This window comes from Haemorhous mexicanus, chromosome 13 (genome assembly GCF_027477595.1).
Source record: "Haemorhous mexicanus isolate bHaeMex1 chromosome 13, bHaeMex1.pri, whole genome shotgun sequence".
In the NCBI taxonomy this organism is placed as follows: domain Eukaryota; kingdom Metazoa; phylum Chordata; class Aves; order Passeriformes; family Fringillidae; genus Haemorhous; species Haemorhous mexicanus.
This window is the reverse complement of record NC_082353.1, coordinates 21,340,876-21,361,520: the sequence shown is the minus strand read 5'-3', so window position 1 is coordinate 21,361,520 and position 20,645 is coordinate 21,340,876. Positions and strand designations below refer to the sequence as shown.

The 20,645-nt window shown below is 54.2% G+C and overlaps 2 protein-coding genes across 4 annotated transcripts; both read left to right on the top strand.

The window, feature by feature from the left end:
* Positions 1–1,333: 1,333 nt before the first annotated feature.
* On the top strand, positions 1,334–9,274 carry CLN6 (CLN6 transmembrane ER protein). Its single transcript, XM_059858754.1, has 7 exons — positions 1,334–1,490; positions 2,601–2,715; positions 3,229–3,327; positions 5,472–5,660; positions 6,671–6,726; positions 7,630–7,752; positions 8,896–9,274. The coding sequence occupies exons 1-7, from the start codon at positions 1,408–1,410 to the stop codon at positions 9,182–9,184; spliced, it is 954 nt and encodes a 317-aa protein (XP_059714737.1). The 5' UTR covers positions 1,334–1,407; the 3' UTR covers positions 9,185–9,274.
* A 1,206-nt stretch (positions 9,275–10,480) lies between these two features.
* Positions 10,481–13,764, top strand: CALML4 (calmodulin like 4). 3 transcript variants are annotated; one of them, XM_059858752.1, is made up of 5 exons: positions 10,543–10,689; positions 10,802–10,832; positions 12,075–12,215; positions 12,776–12,964; positions 13,437–13,764. In XM_059858752.1, exons 1-5 carry the CDS (start codon positions 10,558–10,560, stop codon positions 13,532–13,534), a joined length of 591 nt encoding a protein of 196 aa, XP_059714735.1. In that variant the 5' UTR covers positions 10,543–10,557; the 3' UTR covers positions 13,535–13,764. The 3 variants fall into 3 exon arrangements, with proteins under 3 accessions (XP_059714734.1, XP_059714735.1, XP_059714736.1); XM_059858751.1 differs by lacking the exon at positions 10,802–10,832 and having other exon boundaries at positions 10,481–10,689; XM_059858753.1 differs by lacking the exons at positions 10,543–10,689; positions 10,802–10,832 and adding an exon at positions 11,131–11,220.
* Positions 13,765–20,645: the final 6,881 nt, after the last annotated feature.

The window sequence follows — 20,645 nt, the reverse complement described above, 5'->3', positions numbered from 1 at the left end:
CAGGCCGTGGCCAGCCCTGTTTGGAGCCACGTAGCCGTGTCAGGCTCAGGGTGACAAGCAGGGTCCTGGTAAGATTAAGTGGCTCTGTTATCTCGGTGATCTCCTCCACTTTTCAGGGATATTTTTCCAGATGCCCCCCCCGTCCTGCTGGGGGAGCAGGAATGGCGTGGGGAGGGTCCCCTGCTCCTCGAGAGGGACCGAGATCTCCCTTCTGCTGCTTCTGGGAGCTCCCTCAGCTTCGGTGGGACCAGAATTCCTCAGTGGAATACACAGCAGCTCCCAGGGATTGTCCTGTTCCCATCCCGTGTCACACCGTGCACATCCAAGGGAACGGGGGCAGGGTGTGACACACGGAGCTCCCATCCCAGGAGCCTCCGTGCCCAGACCAAACCCTCCAGGAGGGGTTTGGTGCCTCAAACTTTCTTCCCTGTGAGGGTGGGGAGGCCCTGGCTGTGGCTGCCACATCCCTGGAAGTGTCCAAGGCCAGGCTGGACAGGGCTGGGAGCAACCTGGGATAATCCTGGGGAAAGATCCCTGCCCATGGCAGGATGCACTTCCCCGTTTAGACCCAAAACTCCAAACCCCAGCGAGTGCAAATTCAGCCCCGAGGGCTGCGAATCCCTCTCTGCCCGGGCGTGACCCCATCCCGATGGATTCATCCAGCCAAAACTGAGAGCGGGCAGGGAACAGAGCGGGGCATCCCCTGCGAATGACCCAGGGCAATGGAAACTCGGGAAAAGCGGCGCGGCCAGACCCACGGCGAGCTCCAGCTCCTCATTCCCAATGAACCCGGGGCACGGAACGCCCTGAGCGCTCGCTGCCAGCCTCTCTGATCCCGCTCCGGAGCATTCCGGGGAGCCCAGCGCAGCCCCGAGCCGTGCCCGCCGCTCTCCCGCCGTGCGGCGCGGCGCGGCCGGGCACGGAGCGGGGCCGGGCACGGAGCGGGGCCGGGCACGGAGCGGGGCCGGGCGCGGAGCGGGGCCGGGCGCGGAGCCGGGCCGGGCGCGGAGCGGGGCCGGGCACGGAGCGGGGCAGGGCACGGAGCGGGGCAGGGCACGGAGCCGGGCCGGGCACGGAGCCGGGCCGGGCACGGAGCGGGGCCGGGCACGGAGCGGGGCCGGGCACGGAGCGGGGCCGGGCACGGAGCGGGGCCGGGCACGGAGCGGGGCAGGGCACGGAGCCGGGCCGGGCACGGAGCCGGGCCGGGCACGGAGCGGGGCCGGGCACGGAGCGGGGCCGGGCACGGAGCGGGGCCGGCGCTGCCCCCGCCCCGCCGGGCGGGCCCGGGGCCGCCCCCGCGCAGCCGCCGCTGCTCCGCGGGCCGGGCCGGCAGCGGGATCCGCACCGGCACCGCCACAGGAGCGGCAGCGGCCCCGGGAGCGGCGCCGGGAGCCCCGGGCCGGGCGGATGCAGGGCTCGGCGCGGCGCCGGCCGTTCCCGGCCGCGGCCCCGGGCTCGCCCCCGCCCGCCGGGCCGCTCTACCCGGGCAGGTGAGCGCGGCCGGGGCTCCGCGGGGTGGGAACGGGAAAACCCACCCCGGCTTCACTGGGGATCCTCACCGCATCCAACCCCCCCGGCTCAGCGCGCCCCGAACCCCCCCGGGACAGCCCGGCCCCTTCCCGGGGACCACCCCCGGGTGCTGCGGGGTCCGGGACATCCCCAGGGTCGGGATCCAGGACATCCCCAGGGTCGGGATATCCCCAGGGTCGGGGTCCCAGACATCCCCAGGGTCGGGGTCCCAGACATCCCCAGGGTCGGGGTCTCAGATATCCCCAGGGTCAGGGTCCGGGACATCCCCAGGGTCGGGGTCCGGGACATCCCCAGCGTCGGGGTCTCCCAAGGTTCCCCCACTCGCCTTTGTCCGGGCCATCCCGGCGTACCTGGGTTATCCCAGCCGATCCTGGCTTTGGCAGACTCTTCCAGGGAGCTGCAGCGTTCCCAACTCATCCAGGATACCCCATCCTCTCCCTCCAGCTCCCGGGGTTCATTGAGTCATCCCAGAGAGGTTTGGGGTGGAAAGGAGCTCAAAGATCCTGTCGGTCCATGGGCAGGGACACTTCCATGGAGTTTGGACTATGGGCTGCCCAAGCTTGGGGCTGCTCCAGCTGATCCCATTCTGGTCTGGGCACCAGGAGAGGCATTGATCCGCTTTTCCTGCAGGAAGGTGAAGGTCCAGAGGTGCTGGGGGGGCATCTCTGGAAGGGCTCCGTCGGGGTTGGATCCTCGGCAGAGGGTGCCGGGAGCAGGAGCTGCAGGTGACGCTGCAGCCGAGCATCCCGGTGCTGGAATTCCACCGGGCAGCGCCGCATTTTCAGCCCTGAGCTCAACTCCTGGGAGTTGGGATTTTGCTTCATCATGCAAAAGTTAAAAATAGTTGCACTTAATTCAGCACTTTTCACCTTGCTGAAGAGACCGGGAAGAGCCTCCCCACAGGGACGGGTCAGGGACGGCGACAGCTTCGTGCTCTCCTGTCCTGCCTGCTCCTCAGCTTTGCCATCCCGCAGCTCCCAGGGCCGGGGAGGCGCAGCTTTGGCGTGGGCTGACAGCTCTGCCTCCTCCCAGAGCTGCTCCAGGGCTCCGTGTCCCTCTGTCCCCTCCAGGCACGGGGCGGTGAAGGCCGAGGACACCTTCAAGACGTCCCCGTTCCACCTGGACCTGTGGTTCTACTTCACCCTGCAGAACTGGGTGCTGGATTTCGGGCGCCCCATCGCCATGGTGAGTGAGGGGACACGGCCAGGGCTCCCCAGGGCTGTCCCCTGTGCCAGGGGGGTGTCCTGGAGGAGCTGGGACTGCTGCCCTGCTCTGCAGCTGGCTTGGCCCCAGTGCCACCCGTCTCTGGAAAGCCGTTCCCTGTTCTCTCTCCCACACCTTTGTTTCACACCTGGGAGGTTCCTCCTGCTCTTCCCCATTCCTTGCCAGAGCTTGGGGCTGCAGCTTCCAGGAGTGGCCGTTCCATTTCAATGGAATTTTTTCCAGCTGGAAGCTGGCAGAAGGTTCAGGAAGATCCAGGAATCCCAAATGCCTTCCTTGACCCCACAGCTTGCCAGCACCGGGCAGGGCTGGGAGGGGAAACTTCCAGAGGGTGATTTTTGGGAAGTTTGCTCCAAGATAGGTTTGCCCAGTTTGGTCCCTGCCAAGCCCCTGAAGCCCAGCTGAGCATTCCCAAGCAATCCCAATGTTTTTCCACTCCCATGATGGCTGATGTGCTGCTTTTCCCTCTCTCCTCAGATCATCCTCCCTCTGGAATGGTTTCCTCTGAACAAACCCAGCGCTGGAGATTATTTCCACATGGCTTACAACGTTATCACCCCCTTCCTGCTGCTGAAGGTAAGCCTGGGCAATGCCCAGGGGTTCCCCATTCCCACTTTTGGAAAGTTTCAGAGGTTTTGAGGGTGTTGGTTATTCCCAAATTCCTGCCAGTAAGGAAGCGTTAAAAGGATTTGTGATGCCACCTCAATTTCCTGCATGTCCAGAGCAAATCCCCCTGGAATTCTGGCTCAGGAGGAGTCAGAGCTGAAGGTAAACCTGGGAATGTTCAGGGGTTTTCCATTCCAGGTTTTGCAAAGGCTCAGAGGATTTTAGGATGTTGGTTATTCCCAAATTCCTTCCAGCAAGGACGAGTTTCCCACTCCAGGAAGGGTTTGTGGTGCCACCTTTTAGAGGGCACCTCAATTTCCTGCATCTCCAAAGCAAATCACTTCCCCCTGGAATTCTGGCTCTGGGAGGGGCCAGAGCCCTTTTCCCAAATGATTTTTTAGGGCAACATCCACCCTTGGCTTAAAAGGCAGCTGGAAGTGGATTTCCTGAACTGTTCAGAGCTTAATTTCACTCGATCTTTGACTTTGGAATTGTGGCTGGAGCTGGAATTTATCTGGCTCCAGCTGCCAGCCTCTGGATCCCATAAACCATTCATGAGCTGAAATCCTGTCAGATCATTAGGAATCTTTTCCCATTAAACACTTCAGGAGAAAGCAATTATAAATCTATTTTAACCTTCATTAGCTGGGCATTGAATTATGGCCTGAGGTGGAAACGATTCCCTCTCGATATTCCGGGAGGATTTCAAGGCTGGGGGCAAAAAGGGAATATCCAGGACGTGGGAGCTGCCCCTTCCCAGGTGATTTCTGCAGGGCTCACCCACAGGAAGATCCAGGATGCATTTCCCTGGCCCAGGGACGTGTCCCACCCTCCTGTCCCCTCCAGGACCTTGTGCTCTCCTTGGCCTCCGGTGACGTCCGTGGGCAAGGGAAAGTTAAGCCTCCAAATTAAACCCAAATAAGGACAAAATTAAACACAAATAAGGAGCTTTTCCCTGCCTGGGGAGGGCTGCAAAGCTGATTTAGGGAGAGGGGGGGCCCTGGCTGATCCCAGAGCTGACCCAGCCAAAGCTGGAAAACTCCTGGAGCTGGGATCTGCCTCGGGAGCTCTTCCCTGCTGTGCAAGCTGAGTGTGGAGCTGCATCCCAAAATTCCTGTTCCAGGGCTTGTCCCAGGCCCTGAGCCAGCCTCAGGTGCTGGAGGTGGGGCAGGGAGAGAGCCCAGCACTGCAAGTGGTGCCCAGGAATTGCCCCGAGTGGTTTTGTGGCACTCAGCTCCTCCTGGCTGTGGGGTCAAACTGGATCCTGTTCCGTGGGGAAGAAAGGGAGCAGAACCCCAAAATGTTCACCTGGAGCATCCTGGAGTGTCCAGACAGGGTGGGAAGCGTGAGGAGCTCTGTGCTGGAGGCTCTGCTGCCACTGGAGGGCACATCCAACCTCCCAGTCCTCTCCAGAGGCAGGAGAGCCACGGCCTGTTAATGAGGGAACCCTCGTTAGCAGCAAACCAAACGAGCTCTTGGGGTTGAAAGCAGCAGGAGCCCCTTCAGAGGTTTTTCTCTCAAAGTGGACAGGTTGTTCCATCTTTGAGAAAAAGGGATTTGCTGAGGTTATACCTTTAAAACCCAAGGGGCAGTGCTTAAAACCAGGCCTGTAGCACACGATTTGAAGCACCAAATGCTGGCAAAATGACAATACTTGTCTTGGAATATTTAGCTTGGGTTCATTTAAAATTACACTTAATGCCATTTCTCATTCCTATCCCAATAAACCATGGCTCTCTGTTGGTGTTATGACATGAAACTCTTGGGATCTGTTTTAGTGGCAGCTTTCAGTGAGAGGCAGAGTGCCTGAAATTGGATTTTGGTGAGATACAGGGGCCTCACCTGCGGAAAGCAATCCCTTCTCTTCAGCACAGCCTAACTATCAGCTCCTGGTGCTAAAAACACAAAACCTGTGCCTTTGACCCCACTATGAGTTCACTCAGGAGTTGGACTTGGTGATTTTTTTGGGTCCTTTCCAACTCAGGATATTCTGGGATGTTTGGTGATGAATTTCTGAGTGCTCTGACAAAAACCCCCAAAACCCAGCGAGGGCAGGAGCTGCCACCTCCCTGCTGCTCCTCCTCCTCCTCCTCACGCCCTCCCTGTGCCTGCAGCTCATCGAGAGGTCCCCCAAGACCCTGCCCAGGTCCATGGTCTACGTCAGCATCATCACCTTCGTGATGGGTGCCAGCATCCACCTGGTGGGAGACTCGGTGAACCACCGGCTGATCTTCAGCGGGTACCAGCACCACCTGTCTGTCAGGGAGAACCCCATCATCAGGAACCTCAAACCCGAGACCCTGGTGAGGGCTGAGCAGGGCTCTGAAACCTGGATTTGGGAATGGTAAAGGAACCTCAAACCCGAGACCCTGGTGAGGGCTGAGCAGGGCTCTGAAACCTGGATTTGGGAATGGTAAAGGAACCTCAAACCCGAGACCCTGGTGAGGGCTGAGCAGGGTTTGTAAATTCTGAATTTGTAAATTACAAAGGAAGCTCAAACCTGAGATCCTGGTGAGGGCTGAGCAGGGTTTGTGAAACCTGGATTTGGGAATGGTAAAGGAACCTCAAACCTGAGATCCTCATGAGGGCTCAGTTGGGCTCTGAAATCTGAATTTATAAATGGTAAAGGAACCTCGAGCCTGAGACCTTGGTAAGGGGCTGAGCTGGGCTCAAGCATTTCTAAAATTTGAATTTATAAATCATAAAGGAACCTCAAGGCAAACGCCTTGGTAAGAGGCTGAGGTGGGTTCTAAAATCTGAATTTATAAATGATAAAGGGGCATCAAGCCAGAGACCCTGGTAAGAGGCTGAGACCCTGGGTTCAAGCATTTCTAAAATCTGAATTTATAAAAGTCCTGGGTAAGGGGCTGAGCTGGGCTCAGGCATTTCTAAAATCTGAATTTCTGAGTGAGCTGGGTAAGGGGCTGAGCTGGGCTCGGGCATTTCCAAAATCTGAATTTATGAATGACCTGGGTAAGGGGCTGAGCTGGGCTCAGACATTTCTAAAATCTGAATTTATGAATGACCTGGGTAAGGGGCTGGGCTGGGCTCAGGTGTTTCCAAAACCTGAATTGGTGAGTGAGCTGGGTAAGGGGCTGAGCTGGGCTCGGGCATTTCCAAAACCTGAATTTCTGAGTTACCTGGGTAAGGGGCTGAGCTGGGCTCGGGCATTTCCAAAATCTGAATTTCTGAGTTACCTGGGTAAGGGGCTGGGCTGGGCTCAGGCATTCTGAAGCCTGAACTGCTGACTGATGGAGCTGTTTGGGATTAGCTCGTTTGCTGACGGGGATTCTCACCCTGTGTCCTGTCACAGATCGACTCCTTCGAGCTGCTCTACTACTACGACGAGTATTTGGGGCACTCCATGTGGTGAGTGATTCCCAGCAGGTCCGGAGATTATGGGATGGCACAGGGGGAAGGGCAGAGCTTGAAGTGGAAAAAAAAACCCCGAGCCAGAGCTGGCTGGGGATAATGTTCTGCTGGCCAGGGCTGGATTAGGATTAGGATCCAGATTAGGGTGGATCTGGCACTCGCTGGAAAATCCCCTCTGCTCGGGGATATTTTGGGATTGGAGGGCCAGAGGAACAGCTTGTCCTTCCAGGGGTGGACAGAAGGTTCCTCCTCCAGCACCCCCAGATGTGCCCCAAACACCCCAAATTCCCCAAACACCCCAGATACCCCAAACATCCCAAACACCCCAGATACCCCAAGTATCCCAAGAGGAGCCTGGCTGGGCCTGGATCCATTCCGGGTGATCCTGGGGAAATCTCTCCTGCCTGATTTGGGGTTCCTGGAGTGCTGGGAAGGAGCAAACTCCGTTCTTTGGAGCCCTTTAAAGGGAAGAAGAGCTCAGGGGGGTTTGGGAATCCTGCTCCACATCCCAGACACAGCACTGGAGCCTGGAATGCCCTGCTGGAATTGTCCAAGGCAGCTGGAGCCCAGCTTTGCCTTCATCAACAAGTCCGGGCTTTTCCTGCCCCAGGCTGGGAATTCCCTGGATCCGAAGAGCCCAGGATGAGCCCAGCCCCTGCCCAGCCCCTCTGTGCCCTGGGGAGGCAGCAGGAATCCCTGAGGAGGGCATCCCACAGCTCCAGGAGTCCCTGAGCAGGGAATCCCACAGCAGCAGCAGGAATCCCACAGCAGCAGGAGGAATCCCACAGCTGCCCCTTCCCCAGGCTCAGCACAGGAGCAGCTCTGGGTGTGGGGTGGATCTGGGGGAGTTCCAATCCCTTCCAGGCTCATCCCAGCTCTGGGAATTGCTGGTTTTTCCAGGTACATCCCGTTTTTCCTGATCCTGTTCATTTATTTCACCGGCTGCTTCACGCCGGCGGCGGAGCAGAGCCGGATGCCCCTGGCTGCCCTGCTCCTGGTGGGGCCCAGCAGCCTCTACTACTGGTGAGTCCCTCGAGTGGGGAGGGGATTCCACAGGAACCTTCCAGGAATACCCAGGAATAGTCCAGGCAGAGCTGCTCCATTCCCCAGGGTTCCCCAGGGCAGCTTTTGCTCTGCGGGGCTGGGAATGTTCTCCCTGTGGTCCCAGGATCAAAACTGATCCCAGGAAATCTTGGAATGCTCTCCCTGTGGTTCCAGGATCAAAACTGATCCCAGGAAATCTTGGAATGCTCTCCCTGTGGTCCCAGGATCAAAACTGATCCCAGGAAATCTTGGAATGCTCTCCCTGTGATGCCAGGATCAAAACTGATCCCAGAACAGCTGGGAATGCTCTCCCTGTGATTCCCAGGATCAAAATGGCTCCCAGAAAAGCTGGAAATGCTCTCCCTGCATTCCCTGAATCACCACTGATCGCAGAAAAGCTGGGAATGCTCTGCCTGTGATTCCAGGATCCCACTGATCCCAAAAGAGCTGGGAACGCTCTCCCTGTGATCCCAGAAGAGCTGGGAATGCTCTCCCTGCCTGGATCACCACTGATCCCAGAAAAGCTGGGAGTGCTCTCCCTGTGATGCCAGGATCCCACTGATCCCAGAAAGGCTGGGAATGCTCTGCCTGCATCCCAGGATCCCTGTGATCCCAGAAGAGCTGGGAACGCTTTCCCTGTGATCCCAGGATCCCACTGATCCCAGAACAGCTAGGAATGCACTCCCTGTGATCCCAAGGTCAAAACTGCTCCCAGAAGAGCTGGGAATGCTCTCCCTGTGATTCCAGTATCCCACTGATCCCAGAAAAGCTGGGAATACTTTCCCTGTAAGCCCAGGATCAGCACTGATCCCAGAAGAGCTGGGAACACTCTCCCTGTGATCCCAGAAGAGCTGGGAATGCTCTCCCTGCCTGGATCACCACTGATCCCAGAAAGGCTGGGAGTGCTCTCCCTGTGATCCCAGGATCCCACTGATCCCAGAAGAGCTGGGAATGCTCTCCCTGTGATCCCAGAAAAGCTGAGAACGCTCTCCCTGTGATCCCAGAAGAGCTGGGAACACTCTCCCTGTGATCCCAGAAGAGCTGGGAACGCTCTCCCTGTGGTCCCAGAAGAGCTGGGATCGCTCTCCCAGCACCCCGGGCTCCCCAGGAATTCTCCCGCAGGTACCTGGTGACGGAGGGCCAGATCTTCATCCTCTACATCTTCACCTTCTTCGCCATGATGGCCCTGGTGATGCACCAGCGGCGCAAGGGGCTGGTGCTGGACAGCAACGGGCTCTTCCTCTTCCTCTCCTTCATCATCACCCTGCTCCTCATCGCCGCCTGGGTGGGCTGGCTCTGGAATGACAAAACCCTGCGGAAGAAGTACCCCGGGGTGATTTACATCCCCGAGCCCTGGGCCTTCTACACCCTGCACATGAACAACCTGCACGCGGCCAAGGGCGGTTTCTAAGCTTTTGATATTTCTGAGGGGGGGGAAAAAAGAAGAAATCTAGTTTTTCTAACGTAGATTCATGTGTTTTGAATAAACTGCTGAGCGATGGGGGCTGTGTGGTGATTACCGCTGGTCAGGGAGGGGATTAATTAACACTCATTAACTCGCTCTCACTGCTGAGCACAGGGGCAGGAGAGGCCAATTCCCCACAAACGGCCCCAAAATCCATCGGGCAGGGGGGAACTTACAGGGATCTCTGCCCCAGCACCTTCTGCTCTCACAAAAAGGCAAATTCTCCACAAACGGCCCCAAAATCCATCGGGCAGGGGGGAACTCCCAGGAACTGTGCACCTGCACCTTCAGCTCTCACTCAGGGGCTGAGAATTCCTCAGAATTCCCCAAAAACAGCCCCAGAACCCATCAGGCAGGGGGTGAATCCCAAGCATCTCTGCCCCAGCACCTTCTGCTCTCACAAAAGGGCAAATTCCCCACAAACAGCCCCAAAATCCATCAGGAAGGGGGAGGAGCTGTGCACCTGCACCTTCTGCTCTCAGGGGCTGAGAATTCCTCAGAATTCCCCAAAAACAGCCCCAGAATCCATCAGGCAGGGGGTGAATCCCAAGCATCTCTGCCCCAGCACCTTCTGCTCTCACAAAAGGGCAAATTCCCCACAAACAGCCCCAAAATCCATCGGGCAGGGGGGAGCTGTGCACCTGCACCTTCTGCTCTCAGGGGCTGAGAATTCCTCAGAATTCCCCAAACCAGCCCCAGAATCCATCAAGAACTCCAAGGATCTCTGCCCCAGCACCTCCTGCTCTCGCTCAGACACGAGAATTCCTCAGAATTCCCCAAATCCAGCCCGAAAGGGGAGCCAGGGCTGGGCAGCTCCGGCTCCAGCGGTGGGAGGAGGAAATCTGCAGGTGAAATCCGGGATAAAACCAGACCCCTTCCCTACAAATCCTCCTGCAGATCCGGAAATTCCTTCTCACCCTTCTCCAGAGCCCTCACCCCTTCCTTTTCTTTTTTTTTAATTTTTGGATTTTGGAGCTTTCTGCAATTTTTTTATTTTGGATTTTTTAAATTTATTTTGGAATTTTTGGATTTTTTTTTTAATATTTTGGAATTTTTTTAAAATTATTTTTAATTTTAATTTTTAAAAATTTGGAATGTTCGGATTTTGGAATTTTTGAATATCTTGTTTTGGAATTTTAAAATTTTTTTGCGTTTTCCTCCTCCTCCTCTCCCAGCAGCCGAGCTCAGTGCCAGGTGCTCTTCTTTGGGATGATCAGACCCGCGGTTTTGGGGACCCGGAGAGCCGCAGGGCCCCATCCCGAGGCCGGGAATGGCTTTTCCCGGCAGGAGCGGGAGGCGGCGGGCTCAGCTCCGTAGCCATGGCAGCGGGTTTTTATTTCAGCCTCCGCCCGCCCGGCCGGACTTCGGCCCCGAGGAAAGCGCAGAAGTGGCAGCAGCCGCCTCCGCTCCCGCCGGGCCCCCAAACCCCAGCGATTGTCCCCAAAACCATGGTGAGTGACGCCACCATGGGCCGGGCCCCTCTGCGCCCCCAAATCTCATTTTAAAGCTGCTCTCTCTTTTTTTGTTTTGTTTTTTTTTTTTCTCTCTCCGTTCCTGCTCCAGGCAAAGTTTCTGTCCCAGGATCAAATTAACGGTGGGTGCGGGTTTGCTCCGCTTCGGGCGTTAATTAGCGGGATTACATTTATATTTATATTTATATAAAAATGGCGGGTTTGCCCCAAAGTGTCTCGGTCTGGGCTCGCTGCCCCTCAGTCCCGGCTCTCCCGGATCTGCTGCCTGGGAAAACAGGGAAATCTCCCAAATTCCAGGGAAATTCTGCAGGGCAGGAGCAGCCGCTGCCGATCCCCAGGAAAACAGGCCGGGAATTCCGGGGGCTCAGTCCCGTCCTGGGGGGTGCGAGGAGGAGGAGGAGGAAGAGGAAGAAGGAGGCGGCGCAGGGCATCCAAATTCCCACAGGGAAAGGGGAGCCGCGCCCGGGGCTGGGATTGCTCCGGGAACGGCCGAAGGAAGCTGAAATCAGGGTATTAATAAGGGTATTAATAGAGTATTAATGAGAGTATTAATCAGAGTATTATTGCAAATCTGATCAGCTCCGCCCAGGGATCGGCGAGCGGAGGAGGCGGCCGGGCCAGGGGAGGCCACGGCGCCCACGGGCACCCCCGGGACACCCCTGGGACACCCCCAGAGCACCCCAGGGACACCCTCGGGCAGCCCCCGCCCGCTGCAGCACCCCCAGCAGCGAGGGCTGGGGACAGAGGGGACAAGGACGGGGATGGCACCGAACCAGGCTGGGTTTGTGCTGCGGGAGGGAGCGGGGAGAGCTCCCGGCCCGATCCGGGTCAGCTGCGAGCCGGGGGCGCTGCGGGAGAGGGGGGAGAACTCGGCGGCTCCTCCTCCAAAATATTCCACCACCAACATCCTCCGCACCATCATCATCATCATCCTCCTCTCGTCTCCTCTCCTCCTTCCTTTTCCTTCTTTCGTTTCCTTCTTTCCCTCCTTCCTCTTTCTTTTCCTTCCTCTTTTCCTTCTTCCTCTTCTCTTTTTTCCTTCTCTTCCTCCCCTTCCATCATCCTCGGTCCCTCTCCCCCCTCTCCCACCCCCACCAAAGCAAGAAAAGCACTTTTAACCAAAACCCTCCGCTTTCTCCGCCCTTTTCCCCTCCCAGCCCCGCTTCCTCAGCCCGGAGGGCCCCAATTAGCGCCTCGGGGTTTTAATTGCCCCTAATTCCCGCTGGTCCCACCCCCGTGCCCATCGCCCTGCTGGAAAGGCGACACCCCCGGGGCCGACACCGGATCCCGGCTGGAATCCTGCCCGGCCCGGAGCGGGGCTCAATGGGATCCTGCCGGCTGACCCAGCTTTGGTTCTTAATTAGAGTTCAAGGAATGTTTTTCCCTGTACGACAAGAAACAAAAAGGGAAGATCAAAGCCTCGGACCTGCTGGCAGTGATGAGGTGCCTGGGAGCCAGCCCCACGCCGGGAGAGGTGCAGAGACACCTGCAGCTGCACAGGATTGGTGAGCTACCTGCACAGCCACCAAAACGGGGAGGAAACATGGAAAAATCCCGTTTTTCTGGAGCTGGGGTGTTCCAGGAGGGAACATCCGCCCAGAGCAGTCTCCAGAAGCTGCTGTGATGTGTTAAATCCAGCCCACGGATCAAAACAGCGCCTTCAAAATCCCTAAAAAAGCAGGAGATAAATATTTAATATGGATTTGGAGGGTGGGAGACTGTCCAGGCCAACCAACAGAGGTGGAAGAGCACAGAAAGATGTTCGGCTGAAGATCTGTGGGAAAAACAAAGCACAAATCCCAAGGAATTGTGAGATCAGGTGGGGGGGATTAAAAATTCAGGATCCGAGTTCAGAGCACAAATTGAACAGTTATAAATGGGATTTTAGGAGAAAAAACCCAGTGGTGACGTGCCCCGATGCAGATCAGGGACGGGGAAGGGAAAGCCCAAGGTCAGGGAGGAGAAACCCCAGGAGAGGGAAGGGGGGGAGGACGAGGGGGGTGTTCAGCCCTGGATCCAACCCCCAGCAGAGCCATTCCCAAAGGATCTGCCCTTCCTTTCCCAGACAGGAACGCAGAGCTGGACTTCTCCACCTTCCTGAACATCATGTACAGGCAGATGAAGCAGGAGGAGCCCGAGGAGGAGATCCTGAGAGCCCTGGCCATGATTGACCGGCAGAAGAGAGGAGTGATCCCCGTGCCCGAGCTCCGCGCCAAGCTCACCCGCCTGGGGGAGAAGCTTTCCGAGGAGGAAGGTACCTGCAATTCCCACTGGGACCAAACCCCTTCCCTTCCCCTTCTCCCTCTTTCTTTCCTCTCTTGTGTTTTTTTCCTCCTCTCTTTTCCTTCTCCTCCTCTGCAGCTGCCTCTGGGATGAGGAAGGGCCGGTGCCAGCAGGAGACCCCAAAGTAAAAACAGGCAAAAACCCCAAACCCTTCCAGTTTGGCAGAAATTTGGCTCTGAGGGGCACAATAAACCCAAAAGCCCATCTGGAATAAATTTGTGGGGGGTTTTTTTCCCCCTGTGGAACTCAAAAAGATGGATATCCCCGCTCCAGAGAATTTTGCATGGAATTAAAATCCAGGTGCTGATCGGTGCCAGTTCAAACTCTCACCTGATCCCAGAGGTGATTGCCAACAAAATCCCCCAAATCCTGCAGTGCTGCTTTCCTCTGAACACCCCAACACCCCAAACATCCCATCCCAACGATATTTTCCCATTTTTCAGTGGATGACCTGCTAAAAGAAGCCAAAGTTGGGCCAAATGGAACCATCAAATATGAGGAATTTGTGCGCCACATTTGCCTTCCCTTGGTCGACTACTGAAACCCAGAGTGGGATTTGCTAAGAGCAGCACCTGGAGGGTTTTTATTTCGATTTTTCCCACTTTCTAGTCAGACTCAGGAACCAGCAGTTGCCTTTCCAAACCTGATTTTGCCTTCATTTAGGTCCCCCCCCGATTCCTGGAAAAACAAGAAATAATATTATTATATATATATATATGTTATTCTAGCAATAGTAACTGTTACTGAAATAAACTGAGTGTGACAACACGTGTCAAGGTGTAAAAAGTGATTTTAAAAAAGCATTTAAATGTTGGGATTGTGGCAGAAGGAACTCATGGTCGAGGTCTCCTGGTTCTCCAAGAAGTCAGCACAGCCCAGCAGGTGTTTGGTGTCTCCACAAAGGAAAAACAGGGAAAAGGGGAAAACAGGGCCAGGAAAATTCCCCTTTTCCACACCAGGAAAAACTTCCCCAGGAAAATTCCCTTTTTCCACACCAGGAAAAACCTCCCCAGGAAAATTCCCCTTTTCTACATCAGGAAAAACTCCCCAGCTCCAGACTGATGAAACCCCCTCTGATCCTCGTTTTCCAGGTTGATTAAACCCCCTCTGATCCTCGTTTTTGTCCCACCTGGATCTCAGAGCCTTGAGCAGGTCCTCAAAGAGCTGTGTGGAATTTTGGGCAGTTCTCCCTGGATTCAGCTGGGAGGTTTCACAGGGATGGTGGCACAGGCAGTGACCTGGAAAACTCCCATATTCCCACAAATCTGCTCTGGCTTCTGCTCCAGGAGCCTCCTCCTCTCCCTCCTACCCTTTTTTAAAATCCCGAATCTCCTTTTTGCTCCATCAGTGAAATAATCAGGAATTAAATCCTGGCAGCCACAGCAGATCCAAGGGATTGGGAAGGAATTCCCAGAGCAGCTGGGGCTGCCCTGGATCCCTGGAAGTGTCCAAGGCCAGGCTGGACAGGGCTTGGAGCAGCCTGGGGCAGGGAAAGGTGTCCCTGCCATGGAATGAGGTGGGATTTAAAGTCCTTTCCAGCCCAGATTATCCCAGGATTCCGTGGACCACCCATCCCTGCGGAGCAGCTGGAATGCTCCAAGGCACCACCCAGGAAAGTCACACAAAGCTGGGAAGAAACTGGAAAAAAACCCCAGATCTGACCAAATCCCAACAGATCCCAACCTCCCACATCCATAACAGCGTCCCAGTGAGGGTAAAACAGGGATCATCCTCATGGAATATCAAACATGGGGGGAAAGTACAGAAAATGAAAAGGCATTGCTGAACTCCACACAAGGCGTGGAAGCAGATCCAGGGATTTCAGTCCTGCAGGGAAGGAAAACATCCTGATCCAAGCTCTGATCCCTCTGCTCTCCCAGCAATCCCCATCCCAGGGAGCCCAGACTGGGATCCCCAGGTTCCAGGCTCTCTGAGCAGCTTCTTTCCAGGAAAAATGAGCTTTGTTCCATGGAAAATGAACTTTGCTCCATGGAAAAGTGACACGGCCACACCCTTCAACCCTGAATTGGCTCTTCCTACTCCTGGGGTAGGAAATGCTCCAGGAAAACCTGAAAATCAGAGTTACAAAGAGCTCAGCACTCCAGGAAAAGCAGGAGCAGCTGGGAAGAGCCAAAGGTGGGAATTCCCTGCTCTGCTCCCACCCTGTTCATCCCAAAGTTTGGATAAAGCTGGGAATGCAGCTCTGCCCACGCTGGGGTTTGCTCCCGGATCCAGGAAAGGTTTGGTTTGTGCAGCTGATGGGACAAGGAAGTTCTTGAGAATTTGTTCCCAAATTCCAAGGGATCCCATCCATCCCTGGCCTCATCCCTCCCCCTTCCTGCAGACACAGCAGCTCCCAGTCCCTTGGGATTGCTCCTGGCTGGGAAAACATTCCCAAAGAAAAGCTGCCAGGGAGGAGCCGCCCTTCACACCCACTCCCAAAAAGCAGCGCTGCCACAGCACCAAAGCATCCCAAAAAAACCCATTCCAGCCCCAAACACCAGCCAGGAAAACCCTCTGCTCCCACTTTTCCCCCTCAGGAAACACAAAATAACCGAATGCTTTTTATTACGTCGAAGGATTTCTACAGGAACAGGAACATTCCGTGGGTAAAGCAGGGTTCAGTTTGGCTTTTTCCTTTTTTTCCAATGCATATAATAAATATTTCCACTCGGTACTTTGATACAAACTGACATTGGGCTACTGTACATTTGTAAATCCACGGATTGGTTTGGCATGCCCTAAGGAAAACGAAGAGAAAAGGTTTAAGGCAATGGATGAGAGCTTTCCATTCATGGAATTCATGGTCATTTTCATGTTGTCCTTATTTACACTTTTTCCCTTTTGTTAATTCAAGAACAGCAGCGCTTTTGGGGACCACCAGTGATTTTCCCTTGTTAGAAATCTAAGTTCTCTTTAAAAAAATAAAATCAAATCAAATCACACTGCTAAAACAAATTTTTTTCCCACTAAAACGTGCTTCAAGCCCTAAAATGTTCAACTGCAACAAAGAAGGAACTTTCACCATGCTCTCCTCACACTCCTGGGGAATCCAAGGAACTCCTGGCCCATCCCAGCTGTGCAATCCTGCAGGGAGAGGAAGGGCCACTGCTGTTCCATCCCTCCGGAGGGGCAGGAGCGGCTCCGGGATGGCCCAGGGGGAATTTCCAGCTCCGGAAGGTGGGACAGGGGCTCCAAGGCAGCTGCAGCCGCTCCTGCTGCAGGGACACCTGTGTGCACATCCCAAACGTGTGTGAGACACACCTGTGTGCACATCCCAAACGTGTGTGAGACACACCTGTGTGCACATCCCAAACGTGTGACACACCTGTGTGCACATCCCAAACGTGTGAGACATCTGTGTGCACATCCCAAACGTGTGAGTGTGTGACACACCTGTGTGCACATCCCAAACGTGTGACACACCTGTGTGCACATCCCAAATGTGAGTGTGTGACACACCTGTGTGCACATCCCAAACGTGTGACACACCTGTGTGCACATCCCAAATGTGAGTGTGACACACCTGTGTGCACATCCCAAATGTGAGTGTGTGACACACCTGTGTGCACATCCCAAATGTCTGTGTGAGACACACCTGTGTGCACATCCCAAATGTGAGTGTGTGACACACCTGTGTGCACATCCCAAACGTGTGACACACCTGTGTGCACATCCCAAACGTGAGTGTGACACAGCTGTGTGCACATCCCAAACATGTGACACACCTGTGTGCACATCCCAAACGTGTGAGTGTGTGTGACACAGCTGTGTGCACATCCCAAATGTGAGTGTGAGTGTGTGTGACATGCATGTGCACACCCCAAACACGTGTGGATGTCCCCCCCCCCACAGGTGTGTGCACACCCCAGACACACCTGTGCAGGTCCCACATACAGGTGTGCATGTCCCACAGATGGCTGCACATCCCAGATGTGTGCACGTCCCACACCTGTGCACATCCCACACTCACACATGGGCACATCCCCCAGACAGATGTGCACAGCCCAGGCACATCTGCACCCCCCACACCACGTGGCACACCCCGAGGACAATCCCACCTGCAATTCCAGGGATCCCAGCAGGAGCAATCCCACCTGCAATTCCAGGGATCCCAGCAGGAGCAATCCCACCTGCAACTCCAGGGATCCCAGCAGGAGCAATCCCACCTGCAACTCCAGGGATCCCAGCAGGAGCAATCCCACCTGCAACTCCAGGGATCCCAGCAGGAGCAATCTCACCTCCAATTCCAGGGATCCCAGCAGGAGCAATCCCACCTGCAACTCCAGGGATCCCAGCAGGAGCAATCCCACCTGCAATTCCAGGGATCCCAGCAGGAGCAATTCCACCTGCAATTCCAGGGATCCCAGCAGGAGCAATCCCACCTGCAATTCCAGGGATCCCAGCAGGAGCAATCCCACCTGCAATTCCAGGGATCCCAGCAGGAGCACAGCCCAGGCCACCACTGCAGGGCTGGAGACCACAGAGCTGGAGTCTGGGAGTCTGGGCACTTGGAAGTTGGGGAGTTGGGAATTTAGGAGTGTGGGAATTTGGGAATGACAGGGAATGGGGAGAAGCAGCCTGAGGCTTGTACCACAAGGCTCACTCGTGCTTGCAGGCACAGAGGAATTCCAGCCTGGGGAATGCTGGAGCCTGGAAGAGGAATGGTGCCAGGCCATGGATCCTGCAGGGCCCCTGTCCCTCCTGGCAGGGCACAGGTCACAGATGCCAGCCCTGAGCCTGGAGCCTTCCCCCCACCGGGATCACAGGACTGGGAACACCAAGCCCAGCTGCCATTCCCAAAGTGCCAAATCCCAGGATACCACCACCACCACCACCAGCAGCACATTCCATTTCCCATGGGATTAACGGGAGCTTTCCTCCCAGTGGGATCACAGGCAATGGGGAATGCTGCTGCTGCTGCTCCCAAAGTGCCAAACCCCAGGACACCATCACATCCCATTTTCCATGGGATTTACAGGGTTCTGGAGCCTTCCCCCAGTGGGATCACAGGGAATGGGAACACCAAGTCGAGCTGCCATTCCCAAGGTGCAAATCCCAGAATACCAACACTGCCAGATTCCATTTCCCATGGCATTAATGGGGTTTTGATCCTGCTGCTCTTGGGGTCACCCTGCACAGACTCCATGGGAAGGAGGGAAAAGCAGCCATGAGCAATCCCAAATTCCTGCTGGAGGTTCCAGGAGCTGGGACACGCAGGCTCCAGGCAAACCACGGCACTCACACCCCCAATTCCAGAAAAATCCTCCAGCTTATCCATGAGAAATCCTCTCCTAAACTGGGCATGAGATATTCCTAGCAGAGGTTGAATCACTTCAAAATCAGACTGTTTCAAAAATAAGTCTTTCCCATTTTCTATCCTTTTATTTCTTTTTTTTTCTTTTTTTAACTGACATTTAATAAATTATAAAATCGGTGTATGGTGAAATAGAATATATCAGCCAGATATGTATGAAATACACATGCATGGGAAAAAACTATTGAACTCACCTGGAACTCACACACACGGATCTATAAATACATATATACACACACATATACATATAAACACCAACAGTTTCCTTTTTCCAAAATTCAAGTCAACTATTTAGTGGCAGAGGGATGCTGTAAAAACACTAAAAACAATTTTTGATGCCACATCATGTGAACCTTTCAAATAACCATACGACTGATCAGACAGCAATACCTAATGCTACTTGGATTAAAGATTTTTTTTTTTTACTTTTTTTCTTGGTTTTTTTTTTTATTTTTTCCTTTTTTTTTCCTTTTTTTAATCAATGCAAGATTTATATTTTTTTTTTTGAGACGACTTCATAGGCAAAAGGTGGCCCTTGTCAATGCTTGAAGCAACTATTTGCAACCAACAGTTTTTTTGGACATGAAAAAATTCAGACAAGAATCTGCTAATTTTAGTATTCCTTAATTCTCTTTTTCCTGATAAACTCAATACCTGCACTTTCAACCAGTTATAAAAATATTTTTCACACCAGAGGAAATATTTACTCTCTCTGACATGGACTTTGGGACACAAGAGAATCACTTCCTTCCCTCCCCCTTTCTCTGACTTTAAAGAATCTCCTGAAAAAAATCTGCATTCCAGCTATTTACACATTCCACTCCTTAAGAAGAACGGATCAGCCCAAATGACCCAAAAAAAAAAAAAAAAAAAAATTCCTATGTCATGCACAACTTAAAAACAATGAAAAAAGAAACCAGGAATTAAATATGGCTGAAAAAAATCCAGGGAATCCAAAGAACTCTCAGAGAAAAGTGAATTTTGGAAGCCACTACCCCTAGAAGAGCAGGATGGGGAGGAACAGTCTGGGTTCTCCCGGTGGGTTTGGGGTTCAGGCTGGCTCTGAGCAGGGAATATCCAGGGGGAACACTCAGCTCTGGGCATGCAGGGCGTGCTGGGGCACTGACCCTGGGCAGGGGGTTAGGCTGAGCCTAAACACCAGCAGCTCCCCCAGGTGACACTGACACCTGCTCAGGCAGAGCTGAAGTTCTCTGAGCAGGACTGAAGCTCTGAGGAACAAAACCCTCCAGCCCAGGGGAGGCTTTTGGGCTCCACCCCACAAAAATGGAACATCTCCTGCCACAAGGCACTCCTCAGCTGGGATTTGGGGCTCCACTCCACAAAGATGGAACATCTTGTCCAAATCACAATGAATTCCTCAACAAGTCACTCCTCAGCTGGGATTTGGGGCTCCACTCCACAAAGATGGAACATCTTGTCCAAATCAAACTCCTTTCTCAATGAATTCCTCAACAAGGCACTCCTCAGCTGGGATTTGATGTTGCTTTGGGGCTCTGCTCCACAACATGGAACACCTTGTCCCCAGGTCACTGCTCAGCTGGGATTTGATTCAGGCCCTCAGGAGTAACTGAATCCCAGAAATGTGGAATATTCTGAGTTGGGAGGGACCCACAAGGATCACAGTCCTTGCACAGGGCATCTCAAAACCCCACCCTGTGCATCCCTGGGAGTTTTGCCCAGCATTCCTGGAGCTCTGGCAGCCTTGGGAATGTCAGCATTCCCTGGGGAGCCTGGGCAGTGCCCCACACCCTCTGGAGGTGGAATTTTCCCTGAAATCCAACCTAAACCTCCCAGTCAGCTTCGTGTCATTCCCTGGATGAATTTGCAACATTCCTGACGAAAGCATGGAATTCAAAAGGAGAACTGGCCTAGGTAGAGGGGCACATGGAACCAGAAATGCCAAAAAAATCCCAAGAAAACAACCCCACTCCTGAAAGGCTCCGGGCTGCAGACAGAGCAGGGTGTGCTCTGCTGCCAGAATTATAAAATCTGCACTAAATATGGGATGGGGGAATCAGATTCCACCAGCCAAGGGAAATTCTCCAAGAGGAGAAAAAACCCCTCTCCCCAAGCTTGAACTTTAGAAGCTCAGCTGCTCTCCTGTTTAACAGTGGAGAAAATAATGCCATTGGTGTTCAAACCATAGGGGGGAAAAAAGAAAAGGAAAGAAACTCACATGACAAATGCACAGGTGTAAAATCTTCAGCATCCATAAAAATGAACTGAAGCTCCTTGTTTTTCTTAATTTTTTTTTTCTCTTTTGTCTTTTTTTTTCTTATTTTTACCAGCGAGGCCATCTTAGGTTTATATACAA